This window comes from Poecilia formosa, unplaced genomic scaffold (genome assembly GCF_000485575.1).
Source record: "Poecilia formosa unplaced genomic scaffold, Poecilia_formosa-5.1.2 Scaffold154, whole genome shotgun sequence".
Taxonomy (NCBI): domain Eukaryota; kingdom Metazoa; phylum Chordata; class Actinopteri; order Cyprinodontiformes; family Poeciliidae; genus Poecilia; species Poecilia formosa.
This window is the reverse complement of record NW_006800093.1, coordinates 802,176-819,582: the sequence shown is the minus strand read 5'-3', so window position 1 is coordinate 819,582 and position 17,407 is coordinate 802,176. Positions and strand designations below refer to the sequence as shown.

Here is a 17,407-nt window from a genome sequence, read left to right as displayed (position 1 = left end):
TTCCCAACTCTGCCCAGGAAGACAAAGAAAGTAAACTTCGTCCCGAAACATGATGAATGTTTGGGTTAGGAGCTAACTTTGGAGGACGAGGCTAATTAACATGGGCTACTGTTGAAAGCCGTGGTGTTTTTGAGAAGGGGTCCTTTGTTTTGTTCATGAAAGCAAAGAAAAATGTCGCAAACAGGCTTTGAAAGTTTTTTTTTTTAATTATTATTAGAGTGGGGAAACAAATGTGATGCCAATCCTTATGAAGAAAGCTTAGGAGAAAAGCTAAATTTTTATACATTTTTAAGTATAATTGCATTTTCTTTAGTGCTTTGTATTCCAATGAACTGATCTCAGTTTCAACAGTTGATGTTTCAGCCTTCATTTTACACTTTTTTTTTTTAACGTGAACTCACAAGGCGAGTTTCAAATACGTTACTCGAATTTGCTTTCCAGTCACATTTGCCTTTGAAGTGCCCGTTTTCTATCACAAGACGTTTTAGATCGATCTAACATGACTTATTTCTTCAAGACAGGAAAACAGACAGAAAAGGAAGAAAAAAAAACTTGCAAGGATGCGTTTTGTATTCAACCTGAGCAGATGTCCGTTCTGCTGGCTGAACAAGGGGGAGTATCGATCAGTAAAGTAGCTGAAACACAACAACTATTAATCTTGCCCTCCACAGATCTGGTGTTTATAGAGATGTGGCGAGAAGTAATTTCATTTAAAAGTTTGCGCAGGACCAGGGAAGCTTAGAACTGATGAAAAGTTGGATGTAGTTAAATACGAGGCGAACAGTTCTGGAAGAGGAGGTTCAAAATGCAGCCAGAGGTATTGGCCCAAATGGTTTGGGCCAATATTTTGGTGAAAAAAAAATGGAAGTTTAATCCACTTTGTTTTTGTTCATGACATAAATCCCCAAATAAATGACACTGGCATGTGTGGTATGGCAAATCAAAATTGTGGAAAGATTGGGAACCCCCCCCCTATTCCCCCACCCCAAACATTTAGAGTAATCTGTTAGATAAAAATGACAGATAATGGTTATTTAAATCTGCAACAAGCTGATTGGGACTGCAGACATTTGAACAAGCAGCGAAGACAATGTGCCAGTGAAAGAACAGGCAGATGGTGCCCCGTTCTTTCTGATGGGAGCCTGCTACCACACTTCTCCCTAAAAAAAGAAGAAAAAAGTCACACATAAAAGAGGACATGACGAACACACTTCCTGGAAGGAATCTGGGTTGAGAGGAGATATATTTCAAATGGAGATGGCTCTTCAAATATTCATACAAAGCATCCTGTATCCTTCTTCTACAACTTTTTCCACCTTGATTTTTTTTTTGGCAGTGTTGAGATGATAAATCCCATTATTTTCCCTTCCAATTCCAAACTCTAATTAGACTCTAACAAAATCAGATAAAGCTTTACGTACGAAGCCCCTGGGCTTTAGGGATTTTTGGAGATGAATTTGCAAATCAGAGAGGATTACAGAGACCTGGATTCAAGCAGCTCTGTGAGAAAGTCTCATCAAAGCCAAAAGCCAATACGTAAGACGGACTCCCCTCGCTTCCCTTCCGCTTCCTCCAATTCCTACCTGGCAGGGAAAAGTCCTTGTAGGTTGGTACGGCCTTCTTCATTCGGACTATTTGTGTCTCACAGCGTTCACCACATCCTGAGAGCCTTTTCCTGCCATCTGCTAAGTGCGATGCCAGGAAATTGGAGTTTACCTACCCGCCCCATTGTACACTGGCAGCAGATTGGTGTGCAGCGTTTTGTTTTTCTTTTTTCCCCCGGCGTGGACATTTGAAAGAGGCTGGATGAGTGTTGCACGAACATGCGTGTGACCATCAAGGCAGGTTTGACAGGATGTGACTCAGTCAGCGAAAACAAAACCCCAAGCGGTGTTGGACTCCCCCCGACCCCTTTCCCAAAATAAAAAAAACACAAGCCACGTTCACATCTGTGACTTGCTTTCATTCTAGTCTGTCCGCTGCGGCAGGCTGTCGGAGCTCCCGAACTCGGCCCGGACACATCCCAGAGCTCCACGATCCGTCTTAACTGGGATAAAAATAAAAAATTTTTTGAAAAAGGCTGTGGGGCGTAGAACCCTGTGAATGGGCTGCAGATGTGCCGGCAGCTGAGGTGTGCGAAAGGAGGAAATGGTTAATATCAATCTGAATCTAGCAGATCGAACAGTTTCAGGCTTCATTAGTTCAGGATCTCCACTTTTTCTTATTTTTGTAAGAATTAATGCTTTCTGGATAAAAAAAAATTGATTTGATTCAGATTAAGTGAAGAGCATATAGAAGCATACACTTTCAGGTCTATGGAAAATATTAATTAGATTTAGTCTCAGGGTTTGACTAGACTTTTAAAACACACGAATATGCTTCGATCTAAGCCGTTCCATTCGAGCCTTTATCCTCCGCGAAGGTTTCTTTTCACAACCACCCTTTAGTTTTCCCAATACGTCTCCCAATCAGATTTGATCTGCTTCAATTTTCCCTTAGCAGAAAAGAATCCCCGAAGCATAATGCTGCCGCCACAATATTTTGTTGAGAGAATATCATTTTGGTCTCATCTGATTGAAGGTCCTTCTTTCACACGTTTGCTTTGTTCCCTCGGCAAACATCTGAGTCCTCCACAGCACAGCTGCATTTATGTCGAAATTAAGCTACACACAAGTGGAGTCTAGTATGAAATACAACATCTAAATTATTACATTTTCATAATTTTTATTAGTATAAAAAAAACATGAAATATTTTCCTTTTACTTCACTATGGTGTGCTAATATGAGTTGGCATACCACATACAATCTCAACAAAATGATTCCAATGGCTCAAAGATGTACAAGTCGCACCTATTATAAAACCAATAGGAAAGAAGAGAATAAGTCGCATTCTGCCTCGCTCAACTTATTTCTCAACCTTAACTAGAAATGCGTTTTCCAGATGTGCCCAAAGTTCACTCAAATCCCAAAATACCCCCAATTCCCTGAAGGGTCCTTAAAAACAAGTTTTCTTAAGAGTCCAGTGACAAAAGGCTGCAAAATGCATCATTCGAATCACACAGGCCTCACAGATCTTCCAAGTTTTCTGAGTATTTCCAAGTAATGGAGAACTGCAAATGTTTCATTTATGTGGCCCATCAGAAAATCAAAGCATCTAATTAAAGTTGAGGTCATAATGCACTTCAATAGTTGTTTTCAAGACAAATATGCCGACAGTCGTATGTAAATACAATCTAAGTGTATCATCTCCAGGTGCTTGTGTATAAGTGTCTCAGCTTCTTAGCTTCGTAGAATGACTTTTAAGTCCGACGACGGCGTAGCATCTTGGAGACAGCAGGGGGTCGAACAGCTGAACCAATGCAGAGAAGGACACATCCTCCTACAGGACACGAGAAACACACATTTCAAAAAATGCCTGGCTAAAGTATAAACCATGAGTCCTGGTCATGAAGCGTCGAACGGATGGTTCTTGACCAGGACTTTGATAAACTTGCCAAAGAGGTAATTCGGTCTTTTGATTCAAGTGTAAGAGCAGGAACGCATCCAAACGTTCCAGGACATCGGCTCTCGAGGACCGGAGACGCAGACCGTTGGTGCTGGGTGTTCAGGGTGGTTCAGTGTTAGTTTTCCAACACACTCTGAGATTTGCCAAAAAAAAAAGAAAAAATTGGTCTCTTTTCAACAGAACACCTTCGTCCGCTTGCTCGTTGTGCCCCATTCGTGGTTTGTAGAAAATTGCAGATTTTATTTATTTTTGTAAAGGAAAATCAAGTAAAATTTCTGTTCTGTGTGGTCTTTTATCTTAGAGAACACTCCAAAAATCGGTTTCGAGGGAACTCCTGTTTGTGTGGAAGAACACTGCCTGCGTTTGTCGTGTCTACAACTAATGCAACAGAAAATGTACTAAATACCTCAATCTGTCAGTGTTGGGTTGTGTAAGCTTGGCCTCGCGTGATTCCGAACTCATCACCACATGGATTACATTACTGTTCTTCTGTCATCATTGTTTTCGTCCTCGAGGGACAGCCTTCAGCCCAGACCGGCGATGTTGATGTTACGTAGTTTGATTACATGACCCTAATGAGGAAGTCCATCTGACACATTAACCGCATGTATTCACCACTTCAAAGCTTTTCGGAGACTTTGCATCGCCTCACGACGACTCGGAGCAAAGATTAGCTTGTTGTGTTTGGCCGCGGAAGCAGAAGACTGCGCAACTGCAGGCTGCGTTCAATTTGGCTGACACCTATATTAATGTCGGCGGTCCTGATTTCGGCTGACATCTCCGCATGCTCGCTTTAATCATTGGGGAGGCGTATTTCAAATCCCAATCAACGGGCTGTAAGAGCCAATCACAAATGATGAGTCCAGCTGAAACGTAATGAAAGCAAATCAGAGCTGGAGCACTGCTTGCGCAATCAAATCAGCTGCGTTTGTTGCTCTATTTTTCATCTAATTTGTTGGATTGTTTGTTCTTTTTTATTTATTTCCAAAGATCCCCAATGAAGCACTTCACAATGCAGATCTGTTACCGATCTACACGAGTGTTGGGTGTCCTTGGCTCTGCAACGTTGATGCTGATTTCATGTGCAACATCAAAGCTGAATCAAACTCCCAAACTGAAATTGCAGAACCCTTCACATTTCTGGCACAATGCAAAAGCCCTGAGATGTATTAATCTTTCACTGCAGTCACATCATAACAGTGAAGGAATCGATGCACAGCTACATACTTTCCAGAAATCATTTATTTTATCTTACTTGTGCAGTTCAAGTGGCTAAGAGAGAAGGACGTTTTATGTCAAGTAAAAAATAGGAAGTCATGAAATGCAAATTAAATGTCTCTAGGCAATCGGATTAAAAACAGTAGGCATTTTAAATGCTTAAGTTAGATTCATTTTGTCTAAATTACTACAGTAATTGGGGGGGGGGGGAATCTAACCCTAGGATATTTTTCCACTTTAGATGTATTCAAATTAATGGTAATATCATCATTTTAGGTTGTCTTATTACTATTTGTCGGGGTTTTTATATGACTTTTCCAGGGATTGCAACGAATTTTCTTGAATACCAGAGAAACATACAGAGTAGCTATGAAATGCATTTTTGGAATCATTCATTTCTCATGAGTAAAAAGACTATTTGGACTTTCTCCCTTGTTATTTCAACAGTTAACTGTAAGTATCTACATTTCTTCATTGTGCATAGAAAATGGAGTTTAATTTAACTAGTCACGCCCAAGCCTCATGACCGTCTGACCTGGAGAACGAAGGGTTGGTGTTGGTGTAAGTCTGGTAGTCTTGGGTTACTGCTTCAAAACTTGGGCAACATGCTGAAACTGATGAAACTGATTAGTTTATGCGAAAGCCTCTTATATTGTTTGGTAATTCTGCCAATAAGAGTAAATCAAAACTCATCCGTTGTAATAAAAAAAAAGACTCGCGGCCAGATATTTGAAACAACTGCTGTTTTACGTAACCTAAAAGAGACAGATACATTACCCATTACCTGTTCTTTCAGGTAGCAAAGACGATCCAGCAGAATCAGACCCTCGATGCACGGAGCAAGGGTCACCTTCAACTGCAGAGAGGAAGACGTGTGGAGTGAAGCTACGGTTACTGAAAGGAGCTTTTTGACGCGGTTTAAATGTTCCTGTGAGTCACTCCCTTTAGCTCATGTCTTGTTCTGACATTTGACATAAAACAGCTCCGTGACTTGTTCCCATCCTGTTGCTAGTGTGCAATCACCCCGAAAAAAGGAAAAAAATTAGTGTTTTATGTCCGGAAAGTAAATTTGTATTGTGGCTGACACCATAATTAGCAGCCTCGGGGGAAAAACAAAACCAGGGCTGGTTTTCCTCCTCAGTTCAATTTTAGTCACGTAATTCCCCACAGATCTATAATTTATTCACAATTTGCAGGAATTAAAATACTTTACACCGAATTCCCTGAATTTTTTGTGGTGGAAATGGAACCGCGTTCACGACAGAAATAAACCCCCTGGATGCCATACGAGCTGTGAACGGTTTGCAGGCTTCTTGTCCGAGCTCTATACGTTTCACGGCATCACATTTCCAAACTCTCAGCCCTTTTTTTTTTGTTTTTTTGTTTTTTTTAATACGAATCTCTGTCGAAACCTCGGGTGTCGTCTGCTTACCATGTTAAAGGCGTGCATCTCGTCCATCCGTGCTTCGTACGCGTCATGGTAGCTCTGAATGTCACTGTCACAAAGCTGCAGAGGAAGAAGTCTAACAATGAGGGTGTGGAACATGTAGCTAAAATAATTTTCTTTTTAAAAGAAGGTTTTGGGAGAAGATAGTGAGTGAGGCTTTTAAGTTGTTTAAGATTTTAAGTACTTGTGAGAAACAGATAAAAATACGTCTTGCTATTCTGGGGCGACCAGATTTTTTCGCTCGCCAGCCTTACGAACCATTGTTACAGCTTGCTGAAATAATACCTCGGCTCCAATATATAGATATAAATCTCAAATCTCAACGTGAAATGGATGTTTGCTCTGTTTTCCGGGAGTTTGTTTCGGGTTAAGCGTTGTTAGATGGCTGTAGTAATCGTGCGTCTGACCTTTGAGTCATCCAGCTCCAATCGGTGCAGAGCTCGCCGAACGTAGTCCACAAATGATTTTGCTTTGGAATAAACATTCCCGACCCGCTTCTCGCTGTGGAAGTAAACACACCATTTCTCAGTTCTGGCACGCTCGAACAAACCAACCTGTCACTCCTTCAATGTGTCGCCAGTTTCGCCTTAAATCACACTTCGGAAATCAAGCCCTACCAAAGGGCTTAACAATGATGAATAGCTTCTGTCTAGCGTGGGAGGGGGAGTAATGGATATTCGGTGCTAATGGCTGTCGTTAAACTGAGGTTCAGAGGGCAGGAAGGGCTCGGTGTCTTTTAGGAATATTTGATCTTGTCTGCAGCACAAACACTTGATAAGGACTGAACTGAGGTCAGCTGCATTTCCCTCAATTGTTCCCGGATGAAATCTTGCGGCGGGAAGCCGCATTTTCACATAAACTGAAAATGGGAGCCTTTTAAAGGCATAAAAATACCCGACTTTTATTTTTACTTTTGGAAACCTTGCAATATGCTCCAATAATTAGGTTTAATTTGAACCGTATGTGTCGAAATTAAGACCTAATCCATAATCTGTAATTGGCTTAAAGCATATATCCAAAGCAAACATTTCCAAACAGGAAGTGGCAAAATGCCATATCTGCACACATTCACAGCTCTAAGTACTGAGCACGAGGCTCGAAACACCTGAACTTCTTTTTTACTAAATTCTGTATGTGCTTATTGAATGACTGTGCTGGACCTACTAACAAAACGAAGAAGTAGAATTAACGTTTAGAGGTACTGGGCTCTATTATTTTTAGCTCAACTTGCTTATACTGATAAAATTCTTCAAAGTTTTGAAGGCTGGAATGATAATAGTCTGTTGTGGTACTGCAAACACGAGGGAGATCATATCTGGCTAATACCTTAAAGTAGTGACATGATGAGCATTTAGATCAAAGCTAAACAGCCCATAATTCCTCACATTTCTATGTCATTGAAGCTGTTTATAATTTTAACAACGTAACAGACGACCGTCGACGCTTCCAAGCTAATCTTTGTTTCAACAGGGCTGTTTTCAACTCCACGGTCTGGTATAATTCATGGCGCGCTCCGTAACTGACTACATGTGGCTTTTGTTTGCAAGTCTCGGTTCATTTGAACTCAAACAAACCAGAAACAAAAAGTTTTCCTTTTTGGTTCAGCGCAGTAAAAGCAAACCTTTCGGGTCCGCTTTGAAAGCTCGACGCCTGCTCTGCTCTGCTCTGCGTCCCGCTCACAGTTTTCACTGTTGCCATGACCGCCGGTCACACGAAATGTCCTAAATTGCTCTGCGTTACCTTTTGTAGGAGCTGTAGTGGTCCCTCAGAATTACGTGAAGCACTGCACGGTAGAACAAAGACTCCATCTGGATCTGAAGCAAAAGGATAAAGCGGTTTACTGTAACATCGCTCCAAACGGTGGGTGAATATTTCTGACACTTCCCCGAAACTTAATGCAACACAAGCAGGCAATCAAGCCTGCTTTTTGGATTCGTGCCTCGGCTCCAGCGGGTAATAATCAATCTTTCTGTGATTGCATTAATATTTATAAACATTCCATATTAATGGCAGCGGGTATCATGTGTCGGGAGTTGGCCCGCAGCCTCTTCGCTCCATGTTTTGAATAAATACACCAAAGTCAATCAGCGACTTAAAACAACAGCAGCAGCATTAATGGACTGATTGTTTAAATGCATGCAGATCTACGGCAATGATAGAGAGCAGCCTGGGAGGTTATTAATTGTGCGTGTTTGTGGTTTGAAATGAGCTGATGGATTTGTTTAGCTAAACGTAGTGATGGATCCGCAACGGTTGTTTCCACTCTTGTGTGACGGTGACTTTTAGTTTAACATGTTGAGAGTGATAAGTAGGGAATGCTTTACTACTTACACCCTGGCCAAGTGAGACTCGCTCCAGTGCCTGTTTTGTAGAAGGAAAAAAAAAAAAAGGATTGTTATAACGAAGTGTGTTCTGGTAGGGGGGAAACCTTTTTTTTCTCTAGACACAAGGGGGAAAACAAAGCAGTGCTGAACTGAAACCTTATGACCACCTCTAAGTTAATATGCTGATGACGGCCCATTCCCCTCCCCGACCACAAGAACCGAGTCCCCCCCCCACTTTCACCAGCCCATAGACTTCAGACCTTCACCCGCAGCCCCAAAACATAATAATTAAAAAAGTATCAGCTTCATCTGCGGGTGATGAAAACGGTCTTGGCTCGTCGCCGCTCTTCGCCGTCAGCTTTGAGGGTTCTGCTAACAAAGACGTGCCTGACGGCACACATTTCTCTGTGTCATCGCACTCACCAAGCATGCTGACATCCTGGCGTTCCTGCCGCAGAAGCAGGACTGATCGCGGAGGTACTGACTCAGGGGGAAACCACACGCAGTCTGCAACGGTTCCTCTGACGGGGAAGAGACGGAGATAAACTCAAGAGTTTGCTGACTGAGCATTTGGGCTCTGAAATGTTGTTCCACTGATGTGATTCCTCGTTTAAATTACAGCTTGCATCTGTGCATATTTGCGTTACATCAAGCAGCCCTAAAGAGTCCTTTTCACTTGCACTGCAATCAAAAACGACGATGTATATTATTGCGATTTATTGTTGCAGTAAATCGCTCAATTCTAAATTGTAAATTGATTTTTCAGCAGACATGGCAAACTTTTTCAAATCTGCTCTGCTTTTAAACTTCATTAAAAAAAAACACATACATAGTCTGAGGTGCCTAGCCTAAAAGAGAAAACATTTCAAATCTGCATTAAAAAAAACACACAGAATTCACAATAATGACACGCGTGAGCCTAACAAGAATTAAGCAGTTTGAGGGAAACTTCATATGTGGAAAAAGAACCTACTGTGTTTGTGAGGTTGTAGAAGTTTTTTTTAATTATTATTATATTTATTTTTAGCGTTATGAACCACATATTTCCGAGCAAGGGAGTTTCGAGAGCCTTCACATACGTGCGTATTTCAAACGGGAGGGTAGCGGGTGTTGCTATCTGACGGCCCGACATCCTTCTCATGTCATTTCTAAAAGGGGTCAGTGACTGAGGGCGAGGAACGGTGCATGCAGGAGGATGCGGCGTAAGGAGGTACTAATAGCACGCTGCTTTCATGTGCGGCTGCGGTCAGGTTAAACTGTTCCGGACACACAATCACATCAGCAGCCACGGTTAACTCCCCCAACCTCCAGCCCAGCGTATGACCTGCTGACACAGAAGCTTAGAAACAAATGGAAAGGAGAAGCCCTCTGCTCCCCCTCCCCGTCCGTCCGACTGTTGGAGGTTGTAGCAAAACGGATACCGAGCGTTTTATTTTTGGCTCCAGGTTCGCAAATTTTATTTATTTATTTTTTTTCTCGTTTGGTTTACGTGGAGATAAGAAAAACCTTGTTGTGACAGCTTGTCGTGGCAAAACCAACTGCTTTAGAGGCGGACCAGCCGAGCAAGTGAGACCACGCGGAATGCGGTGGAGCCTGGTTAGCCATTAGCCAGGAAAGTCTAGGAGCTGACTTGCTGGAAATAATAACACCACTCTGTTCTTTGCTTTTTTTTTTATTCCTTGGATACCATGATGGACTATTCATAGCTGCAAGTACAACGGAAGCATGTAATCCCTCCCACAAGTAAGAGACCTTAGGTTTTGACCATCAACATAGCAACTTGTCCGGTTAGACTAGCCTACAGTGTGCCAACCCTTCTTGGAAAATGGCAAAAATCGTTAAGGAATAATTTGAGAAGAAGTATAAGTCTGAGACATTGGTTTGGTACAAAATTAATCGTATCTCAATCCGACCAAACATCTGTGGTATGTACTGTTCCAGGGGTCTGCAACATGAAGCTCTGGGGCCACAAGTGGCTCTTTGGATCTTCCACAGTGGTTCTTAATAGCTTTGGCCACAAATTAAAAAAGAACCAGCTAGTATTTTTTAAAATTATATATTAAAAAATGCAGTTTCTTTTTAACAGTTTTCGAGTATAGTTTTTGCAATATTTGCATTGAATTTCCACATAAAAACGATAGGTCATTAGGTTAGAATCTGTGCATTTTTTTATTTTTACATAATATTTTCCATCCCCGAGAGAAAAAAAAAATCCATCCTCTTACTAAATTTTATTTTAATCTGTATTTTAAATCTGAAAAATAGACAGAAAACTGTGCTTCTTTAAAAATGGAAAAAAAAAATCTATAGCAAATATTTATCTAAAATTATAAGGTGCCCTTTATTTATTTTTTTTTTTCAAAAGGACGTGTGACATTTGCGGCTCTAACTGAGTTTTATTTGACTGGCCTGAGAGTAAAACTGACTCTTGAGGTTGTGAACGCTGCTGCAGACTCCTCTGCTGGACAAATAAGTACGAAACACGGAGCTCCCACCTGGCAGCTTCCAAAACGAGGACCAGCTGCTAACTTCAGTCAGAGCTGCTATGGAAGCATAAAGTGAGACCGACACAGAATAATCCGAATGTTCATAATGTTATGCTTAATTGGCGCAAAAGCAATAAAAGAAGGTAAATGTCTGTTATCCTGTGCGAGCAGGTGGTGTTGCTTTTGCGAAATGCTATACTGATCCCACATGAGGTAGTCTCCATGGAGAGTGTCGTTTAAACGGAATTGCATGAATTCCAAACCGGCAGCCTAAATAAACACATAACCCTGTGCGATGAAGTGTTTCAGCTTTCTACATCCTTCTTAAGAAAGGGTGGGCCACCATGGGAGCTGGCCTGCAGCCCACGCTGCAAGAGTGGGCGAAGGCCTCGGTTAAAAAAGACGTGGCAAAGCGTGGAAAGGATTGTTTTTAATTGGCTGACATGGTATCCCTTTCTGCTCCTGGTTTCTGCTGTTTCAGACGAGCTCTGACGATGTTGGCGTGGAAAATCAAGCACTTGATGAGAAGATGTCGGGCGAGGTGCTGCAACAGCAGGAGGGCACATGAAGACAATTTCACACCGAATAAACTGGAAACTGGAGGAATATACAAAACCCGGCAGATATCGGGCTCACAAATTAGAAGCAGCGAGACGAGTTCAATCCAGAGCGCAAAAGACGAGTAACAACAAATTCCTTCACACGCGGAAGCTGCAGAACGGTTTTCCTTTGACTCGGTTTCCTCTACAAGTACAAAGGTTTTGAAATGCCGAACTTTCAGCAGCCGGTGCTCAACGTGACCCTGCAGATTAGGAACTTGGCTCAGTCGCTTCACTCTCGGTGGAATATTTGACTTATTTCCCACAAAAGCCACACTGAAATGTTTATGTGGCTTGTGGGAAATGAAGGAAGGCGATAGTTCAGAGTGATAATATCAGAGAGTGCAGGAGCCCTGAAACGAAACGCCGCGGCGAAATGCGACAAAATGTCCAGATACAAAAGCAAAACCGTTCTAATCAGGTTTTCTTTTCAGAAGAATTTAGCATAATTAAAAAAAAAAAAAAAAGCACAAAAGCTAGCATTTTAAACTAGCATAATGCATTAGCCATCATCACCAGCACAGTTGGTGCAGTTAGTATTGCTAGGACAGCTGTCTGTGTGTCTTCCTTAGAGAGAATGCACCATTACCCCAGAGATTTACACGTTTAGCATGTTCTTCACTGACAAAAAGCAGAAGTTAATACCTCAAAAGGTTAAAACAAGCAAAACTCGTTGTGCTCTGTTCTGTTTTCCCGTTCTCTGCTAAAAGTCTTGCTCTCTCTTGATCTCCGGCAGCTTCAATGAAAATTGACAACGGTGTTTTCTTACAGCCTCTCACATGTCTGTGCTTCTTCCATCTTTAATTTGTTGCACCAAATTAACACTAAAACTTACAAAACCCGAGTCTTCTACTGTCAGTAACACCATCAACACCGAAGAGCGTTGCTGTCAAGTGTGACCTTGAACTGCCTGAAATTCAGTTTTATTTTTTTTTTTATTGAGGAAAGGCTGTGATTTGATTTTTTTTATATTGTTAATGTAAAACTGACAACATATTTTCATGTTCTATTTGAATTGAACATTTCTTCTGTGTTTTATTCCCATTTTGTTGCTTTATTTAGGGTATCAAGGCGCTGATTGGCCCCAGGCGTTCCTTGAGATTTGTGTGTGTGTGTGTGTGTGTGGTTACCCTGTCCGTTCGGGTTAAACTCCTCAGACAGCAGGTGATAGCAGCAGCCCACGCCGCAGACGGCCGACAGCTCCGGCTTCGCCACAAACATCCTCAGCGTGCTCGCAGCCAAGTCGCCACACGTGTGCAGGCCGACCATGACGGCTTCCTGGAGTTTGGTGGAAAGCACGCAGAGGATGAGGCAGAGGAGGACGGGTGAGGATCGATGGTAGAATTTATTGACGATGACACTGGCAGTCACGCCACTGACTCGCTCTCCACTCCAGCAGGTGTAATTTAATTTAATTAAATCCCGCTGCTGTGGGAGTCAAGTTTGCTACTAACCCATAAGGTTTCCTCTGCCTTACACACAATAAATGCATTCTCAGAATGTTTTCTTTTTTTTTTGTCTCCTCACCTCCAGCTCAGTGATGAGATCCCGCAGCTCAGTTTCTGACGTGACGTAAGACGTGAGTGGCGAAAACACGCCGTCGGCGCCCTCTCCTCTGCTCCGAGCTTTCTTCTCCAGGTTCTCTCTCTTCCTCCTCTCCCTCTCCTCCGCGCTGAGCTGACTTGGAGGAACTCTGGGGGACGGCGGCTGAATCACGTCCGCCGACAGAGCGCTCAGAAAGAGCTCCCCTGCTTCTGGGCCGAGCGCCGACTGAGTTTCTGCAGCCGGAGCGTCGACCGACGCCCCCACATCCTGCTGAGAGCCACTTCCCGCCAAAGCGTCCCTGTCCCGATTCGGCCCAGGTTTCCTTTCCACCGTCTCCGTTTGAGGCGAGGACTGGGCCTCCGCTTGGGTCCGTGCTGCTTTCGAGTGTTTCTGGTACGCTCGTGAGAACTTCTTGAGCTTCCTGTTCCTCTCCTGAGCACCATGCGTGTTAATGCTGGAGGAGTCGATGCCGAACACCTGGAGGCCGTACTGCAGCGACAGGAAGGAGCTCAGGTAGCCCTTCCCCGACCCCACGTCTATCACCTGGAATTCAATAAGTTTTTTTGTTTATTCTTTACATTTTCTTTCTTTACAATCATTCAAAAGTCAATTTCAATAAAAAAAAAAAAATAAAGTCAGGTATATTTCGCTTTTTATTTCAAATGATTACATGAATAAACTTGCATTACTCTACCTGTTTGACTCCACAATGCTGGGCCAAACAAGCCACCACCTTAGACATGCACTGGACTTCGTGGGATTTCTTTGAGTTCATAAACTCGTCTGGCTCCAGTTTATCTGCTACAAAGAGAAATCCAGGTAAAAAAAAAAAAAAAAAAGCTTCAACATCTGAGCTGAACGTTCGTGGACAATCGTCGTCTGCTGGTTTTGAATCATTAGGATAAAGCCCTACCGATTTCTGCACACTCCGACTCGCTGCCTCTCAGGCTCTGCAGCAGCTCATCCCTGCTCACACACACTCCCAGGCCAGGCAGGGATTGGGCCTTGGCCGCCACTAGCAGCTCATGGATGTCGACCAGCCGGTTTGAATGAATGCAAAACCCAAATGTGGTCCTGGAATGCTCTGTTGTAAAGGAAAAACACAAAGTCATACTAAGTTTGAATAAATAATTCCCAGCTAGAGCGGCTATGATAATGTCAATTAAGGTTGCAGCCAATTAGGAATTATTGATTTTGCTTGCTAATTTTGTTTATAATTATAAAACACGTCCTAATATTGTCAAAAAAAATGAAACCTTTATGCATAATAGCTCCTCTGAAAGTTTATTTATCTGCTTATCTGTTGCTGAAAACGAAGGAGAATCTTCAGCTCCTTTCCAGTTGACCTATTGTGCAGTGACCAGTAAGAGACGGTCATGATAACTGGAAGAGCTAAAGAGACTCACAGTCCAGGTGAGAGAATGTGTCAAAATTAATGGGTGTTAGTTGTAAACTCAAATACATCTTCTGTGGAAGAAGTAAGGAGTTCAGAACAGTTCAAAAGTCCAAATGTTCAGACTTAAATATGTGGAAAGAAAAACGAATGTCAAGGTTTTTATTTGTAAAAATTAATTTCTTTAACATTTATGCGCTATCATATAAAATACGTTTTTTTTAACGTAACAAAGTGAGAAAAAGATACTTATGCACAGTTTCTCTGACGTCTTGTCTGTATTTACCCTTTTGTTTGTGTTCTGGCTCCCCCTCCTGTTCGCTACCGGAACTGACTGCTGCCAGGACCTCTTGCGGCGTCACAGCAATGAACCGCTTCCACACGTCGTGTGTGTAAAACTCGACTGTGTGAGCATTAGCGATGGCGAGAGTCACCGACAGGAAGCGCTTTACTTCATCTATCCACCGGTGAATTTCTGTAAGGCTCCTACAGGAGGATTTCATTTTGAAAAGCGATTTAAAGAGAACCTCAAAAGCATGTGTACTGTTTCCTTCTCCAAACGACAAGTCGTTGGTAGTCAAAAACAGTAGTCGATGACATAAAGCTCTTTTTTCAAGCTTTTGTTCTTTATATTTTCCTGATATAAAAGCTTACATTTTTTGGGTTGGTATAGCGTAGAAAAATATTTCATTAACATTTAAATGGCAATTATCTCGTAATTAACAACAGTAGTATTTGTGAAGAACGTAATCTATCCGTAATCGATTATTCCTGCCTGGTTGAACTACGTCATCACGCAGCGTCAGCAGGAAAACAGCGTGCGGCTTGAGAATAACTAGCTAAAGTAGCATGAAAGAGTTATAAACGTCCGGTTTTTCGTGATAATTTGATTTTCAAATGGCGCCGACGAACCAGAAAAGGAAAAACGACAAAGCTCAAATCAAAGATGGCAATTTTAGGAAAGAAGGAAAAGCGTCAGGTGGGGTAAACAAGAAAAAGAAGTGGATACCGCACAACAAAACTTTTGAAGGCAGCATTAAAGAAGGTATGTGTGTCTAGTTTATTATTTTTTCACCACGCTATGTTACTTAATTTATTAGCTAACCGTTATTGGGTAATGTAGATCTGGACTAATTCGTAAAATAAGATATAAACGTGTATAATGACAATGTCTTGGTAAGGTATTCAATTCATTCCCCATACTTGGTTACGTTCCAATCAAAAAACTTCAGTGTATATCCATGAATGTATTTTTTATTTCTTTTGAATATTGATGAAACTGAGGTTCAATTACACGCCTACATATTGTCAGTTGGGTTAAATTTAAACTTTTACTGGGCCATTCTAACACATGACTATTCATTTATATAGACCAGTTTCAAATTCAGGTTCTCTAGGTGGTGTGTTCGTAGCTTTTAGATGTGTGTTTGTTTTAACATAGACATTGGATATCCCCGATTTCTGTTCCAAACTTTAAAACTATTCTGACACCTCTCCTAAAGAAATTCAGGATAAGCATTAAAACTTGCTGATTTTTCTCCCTCTCCCCACCATCAGGTCAAGGGTTTGCTTTTAAGAAAAAGGAGAAAATCAGACACGAGTACAACAAACTGCTGAGAAGGGAGCGTAAGAAGAACCCCAAGGCCAATGTGGCGTACAAGGAGGAGTACCCAGAACACCTCAAGCATCTGTACCTGGCGGAGGCTGAGCAACTGAGGAAACAGGCTTGGGAAAACAGAGTGAACAGGAGCAAGCTAAGGATGAGGGGGCAGATGAAGGACGGAACTGAAAATAACGCTGATGTTCCTGGTACAGACTTAACTGGAGGATCTGAGCTGACGGATTCCGCTTCTGGGAATCCTGAGCCAACAACATCGGAGCAAGAAAGGTGACAATTTGATCCGTCGAAACACAAATCCCATACCAGGGGTTGACAATCAGCAGTTTATGTTTCTGTGTTTTCAAGGAGTTTGGATGTAGTGCATTTGTCATATAAATGGCATCATTTATTTGTATAAATGTGAAATGTTTCTTGTTTAATTTTGGTTTACTGTATGTGGGGTTGGCATGAACTTAAGATTTTCCACTTGGTGTGATGGAAAAAAAAGAGATCACGTTAATTTTTTTGCCTACATTACATAGAATAGGTGCTTCTTGATTTCTGAACAAGATGTTAATCACGTTTATATCTCTTTTTAGCTTTCCAATAAGCAACCGCATGCGAAGGAAAATTCAAAGGAAGACATCCTACCAGAAGACGAAGGAGGAATTTGAGAACATTCAAGAAAAACGGAGACTAAAGAAAGAGGTGACGCATTTGCCTTGCTTGTTTAATGCTGGATGAATTCGCTGACCTTTTGTGACTTTCATTCGATTTCTTGTTTAACAGGCGTACCTGAAGAACAAGCAGCAGAGAGAAGAAGCCATCCACAGGTACAAGCAGAAGAAAGTTGAGACGTTCCGCCTGCTGAGTCAGAAGACTAAGAAAGGACAGCCGAACTTGAACGTTCAAATGGAATATTTACTTCAGAAGATCCAAGGAGCCGATAAATGACTCCTCTGCTTGAACTGATTTAACTGACCATCATTTAAAACCTGAAGGAAGGCTGTGATTTTACCCTCTGTTTGTCTGAAATGACAAATTCTCAACTGTAACTGAGGAAAATTTACATCTCGTTTCAGGTTATTTTGTAACATTTGTGTAGAAGGACTGTCAAACCACCAGATGGCACTGTGGTGTGGAGATGTTTTTTTTTTTTCCTTTTTAAATTTTGTTTCTTGTATAAAATAAAAGAAAAAAAAAGCACTTCTTTATTTTTTTTTATCTTCAAACTAACACAAAATCATTATTTGTTTTTTCCCCAACAACACACCAACAGTCAACTCCTCA

The 17,407-nt window shown here is 41.8% G+C and overlaps 2 protein-coding genes and 1 long non-coding RNA gene across 6 annotated transcripts; 2 read left to right on the top strand and 1 right to left on the bottom strand.

The window, feature by feature from the left end:
* Window positions 1-363: 363 nt before the first annotated feature.
* mettl25 (methyltransferase like 25) lies at window positions 364-15,047 on the bottom strand. 4 transcript variants are annotated; one of them, XM_007564032.2, is made up of 12 exons: window positions 14,804-15,047; window positions 14,038-14,208; window positions 13,819-13,925; window positions 13,107-13,667; window positions 12,710-12,857; window positions 8,918-9,015; window positions 8,502-8,531; window positions 7,911-7,984; window positions 6,578-6,671; window positions 6,156-6,230; window positions 5,508-5,579; window positions 364-3,379 (listed from the first exon to the last, which is right to left on the bottom strand). In XM_007564032.2, the coding sequence occupies exons 1-12, from the start codon at window positions 15,018-15,020 to the stop codon at window positions 3,272-3,274; spliced, it is 1,755 nt and encodes a 584-aa protein (XP_007564094.1). In that variant the 5' UTR covers window positions 15,021-15,047; the 3' UTR covers window positions 364-3,271. The 4 variants fall into 4 exon arrangements, 3 of the variants coding, with proteins under 3 accessions (XP_007564094.1, XP_016532836.1, XP_016532837.1); XM_016677350.1 differs by having other exon boundaries at window positions 13,819-13,922; XR_001663612.1 differs by lacking the exon at window positions 6,578-6,671 and having other exon boundaries at window positions 3,360-3,379.
* Window positions 9,022-12,046, top strand: LOC103146212 (uncharacterized). The gene is made up of 2 exons (XR_477095.2): window positions 9,022-10,237; window positions 11,462-12,046. It is a non-coding gene; the product is annotated as an uncharacterized LOC103146212 (long non-coding RNA).
* Window positions 15,048-15,388: 341 nt separating the features above from the next.
* On the top strand, window positions 15,389-17,322 carry ccdc59 (coiled-coil domain containing 59). Its single transcript, XM_007564033.2, has 4 exons — window positions 15,389-15,562; window positions 16,075-16,405; window positions 16,717-16,825; window positions 16,907-17,322. Exons 1-4 carry the CDS (start codon window positions 15,415-15,417, stop codon window positions 17,069-17,071), a joined length of 753 nt encoding a protein of 250 aa, XP_007564095.1. The 5' UTR covers window positions 15,389-15,414; the 3' UTR covers window positions 17,072-17,322.
* The last annotated feature ends 85 nt before the right edge of the window (window positions 17,323-17,407 follow it).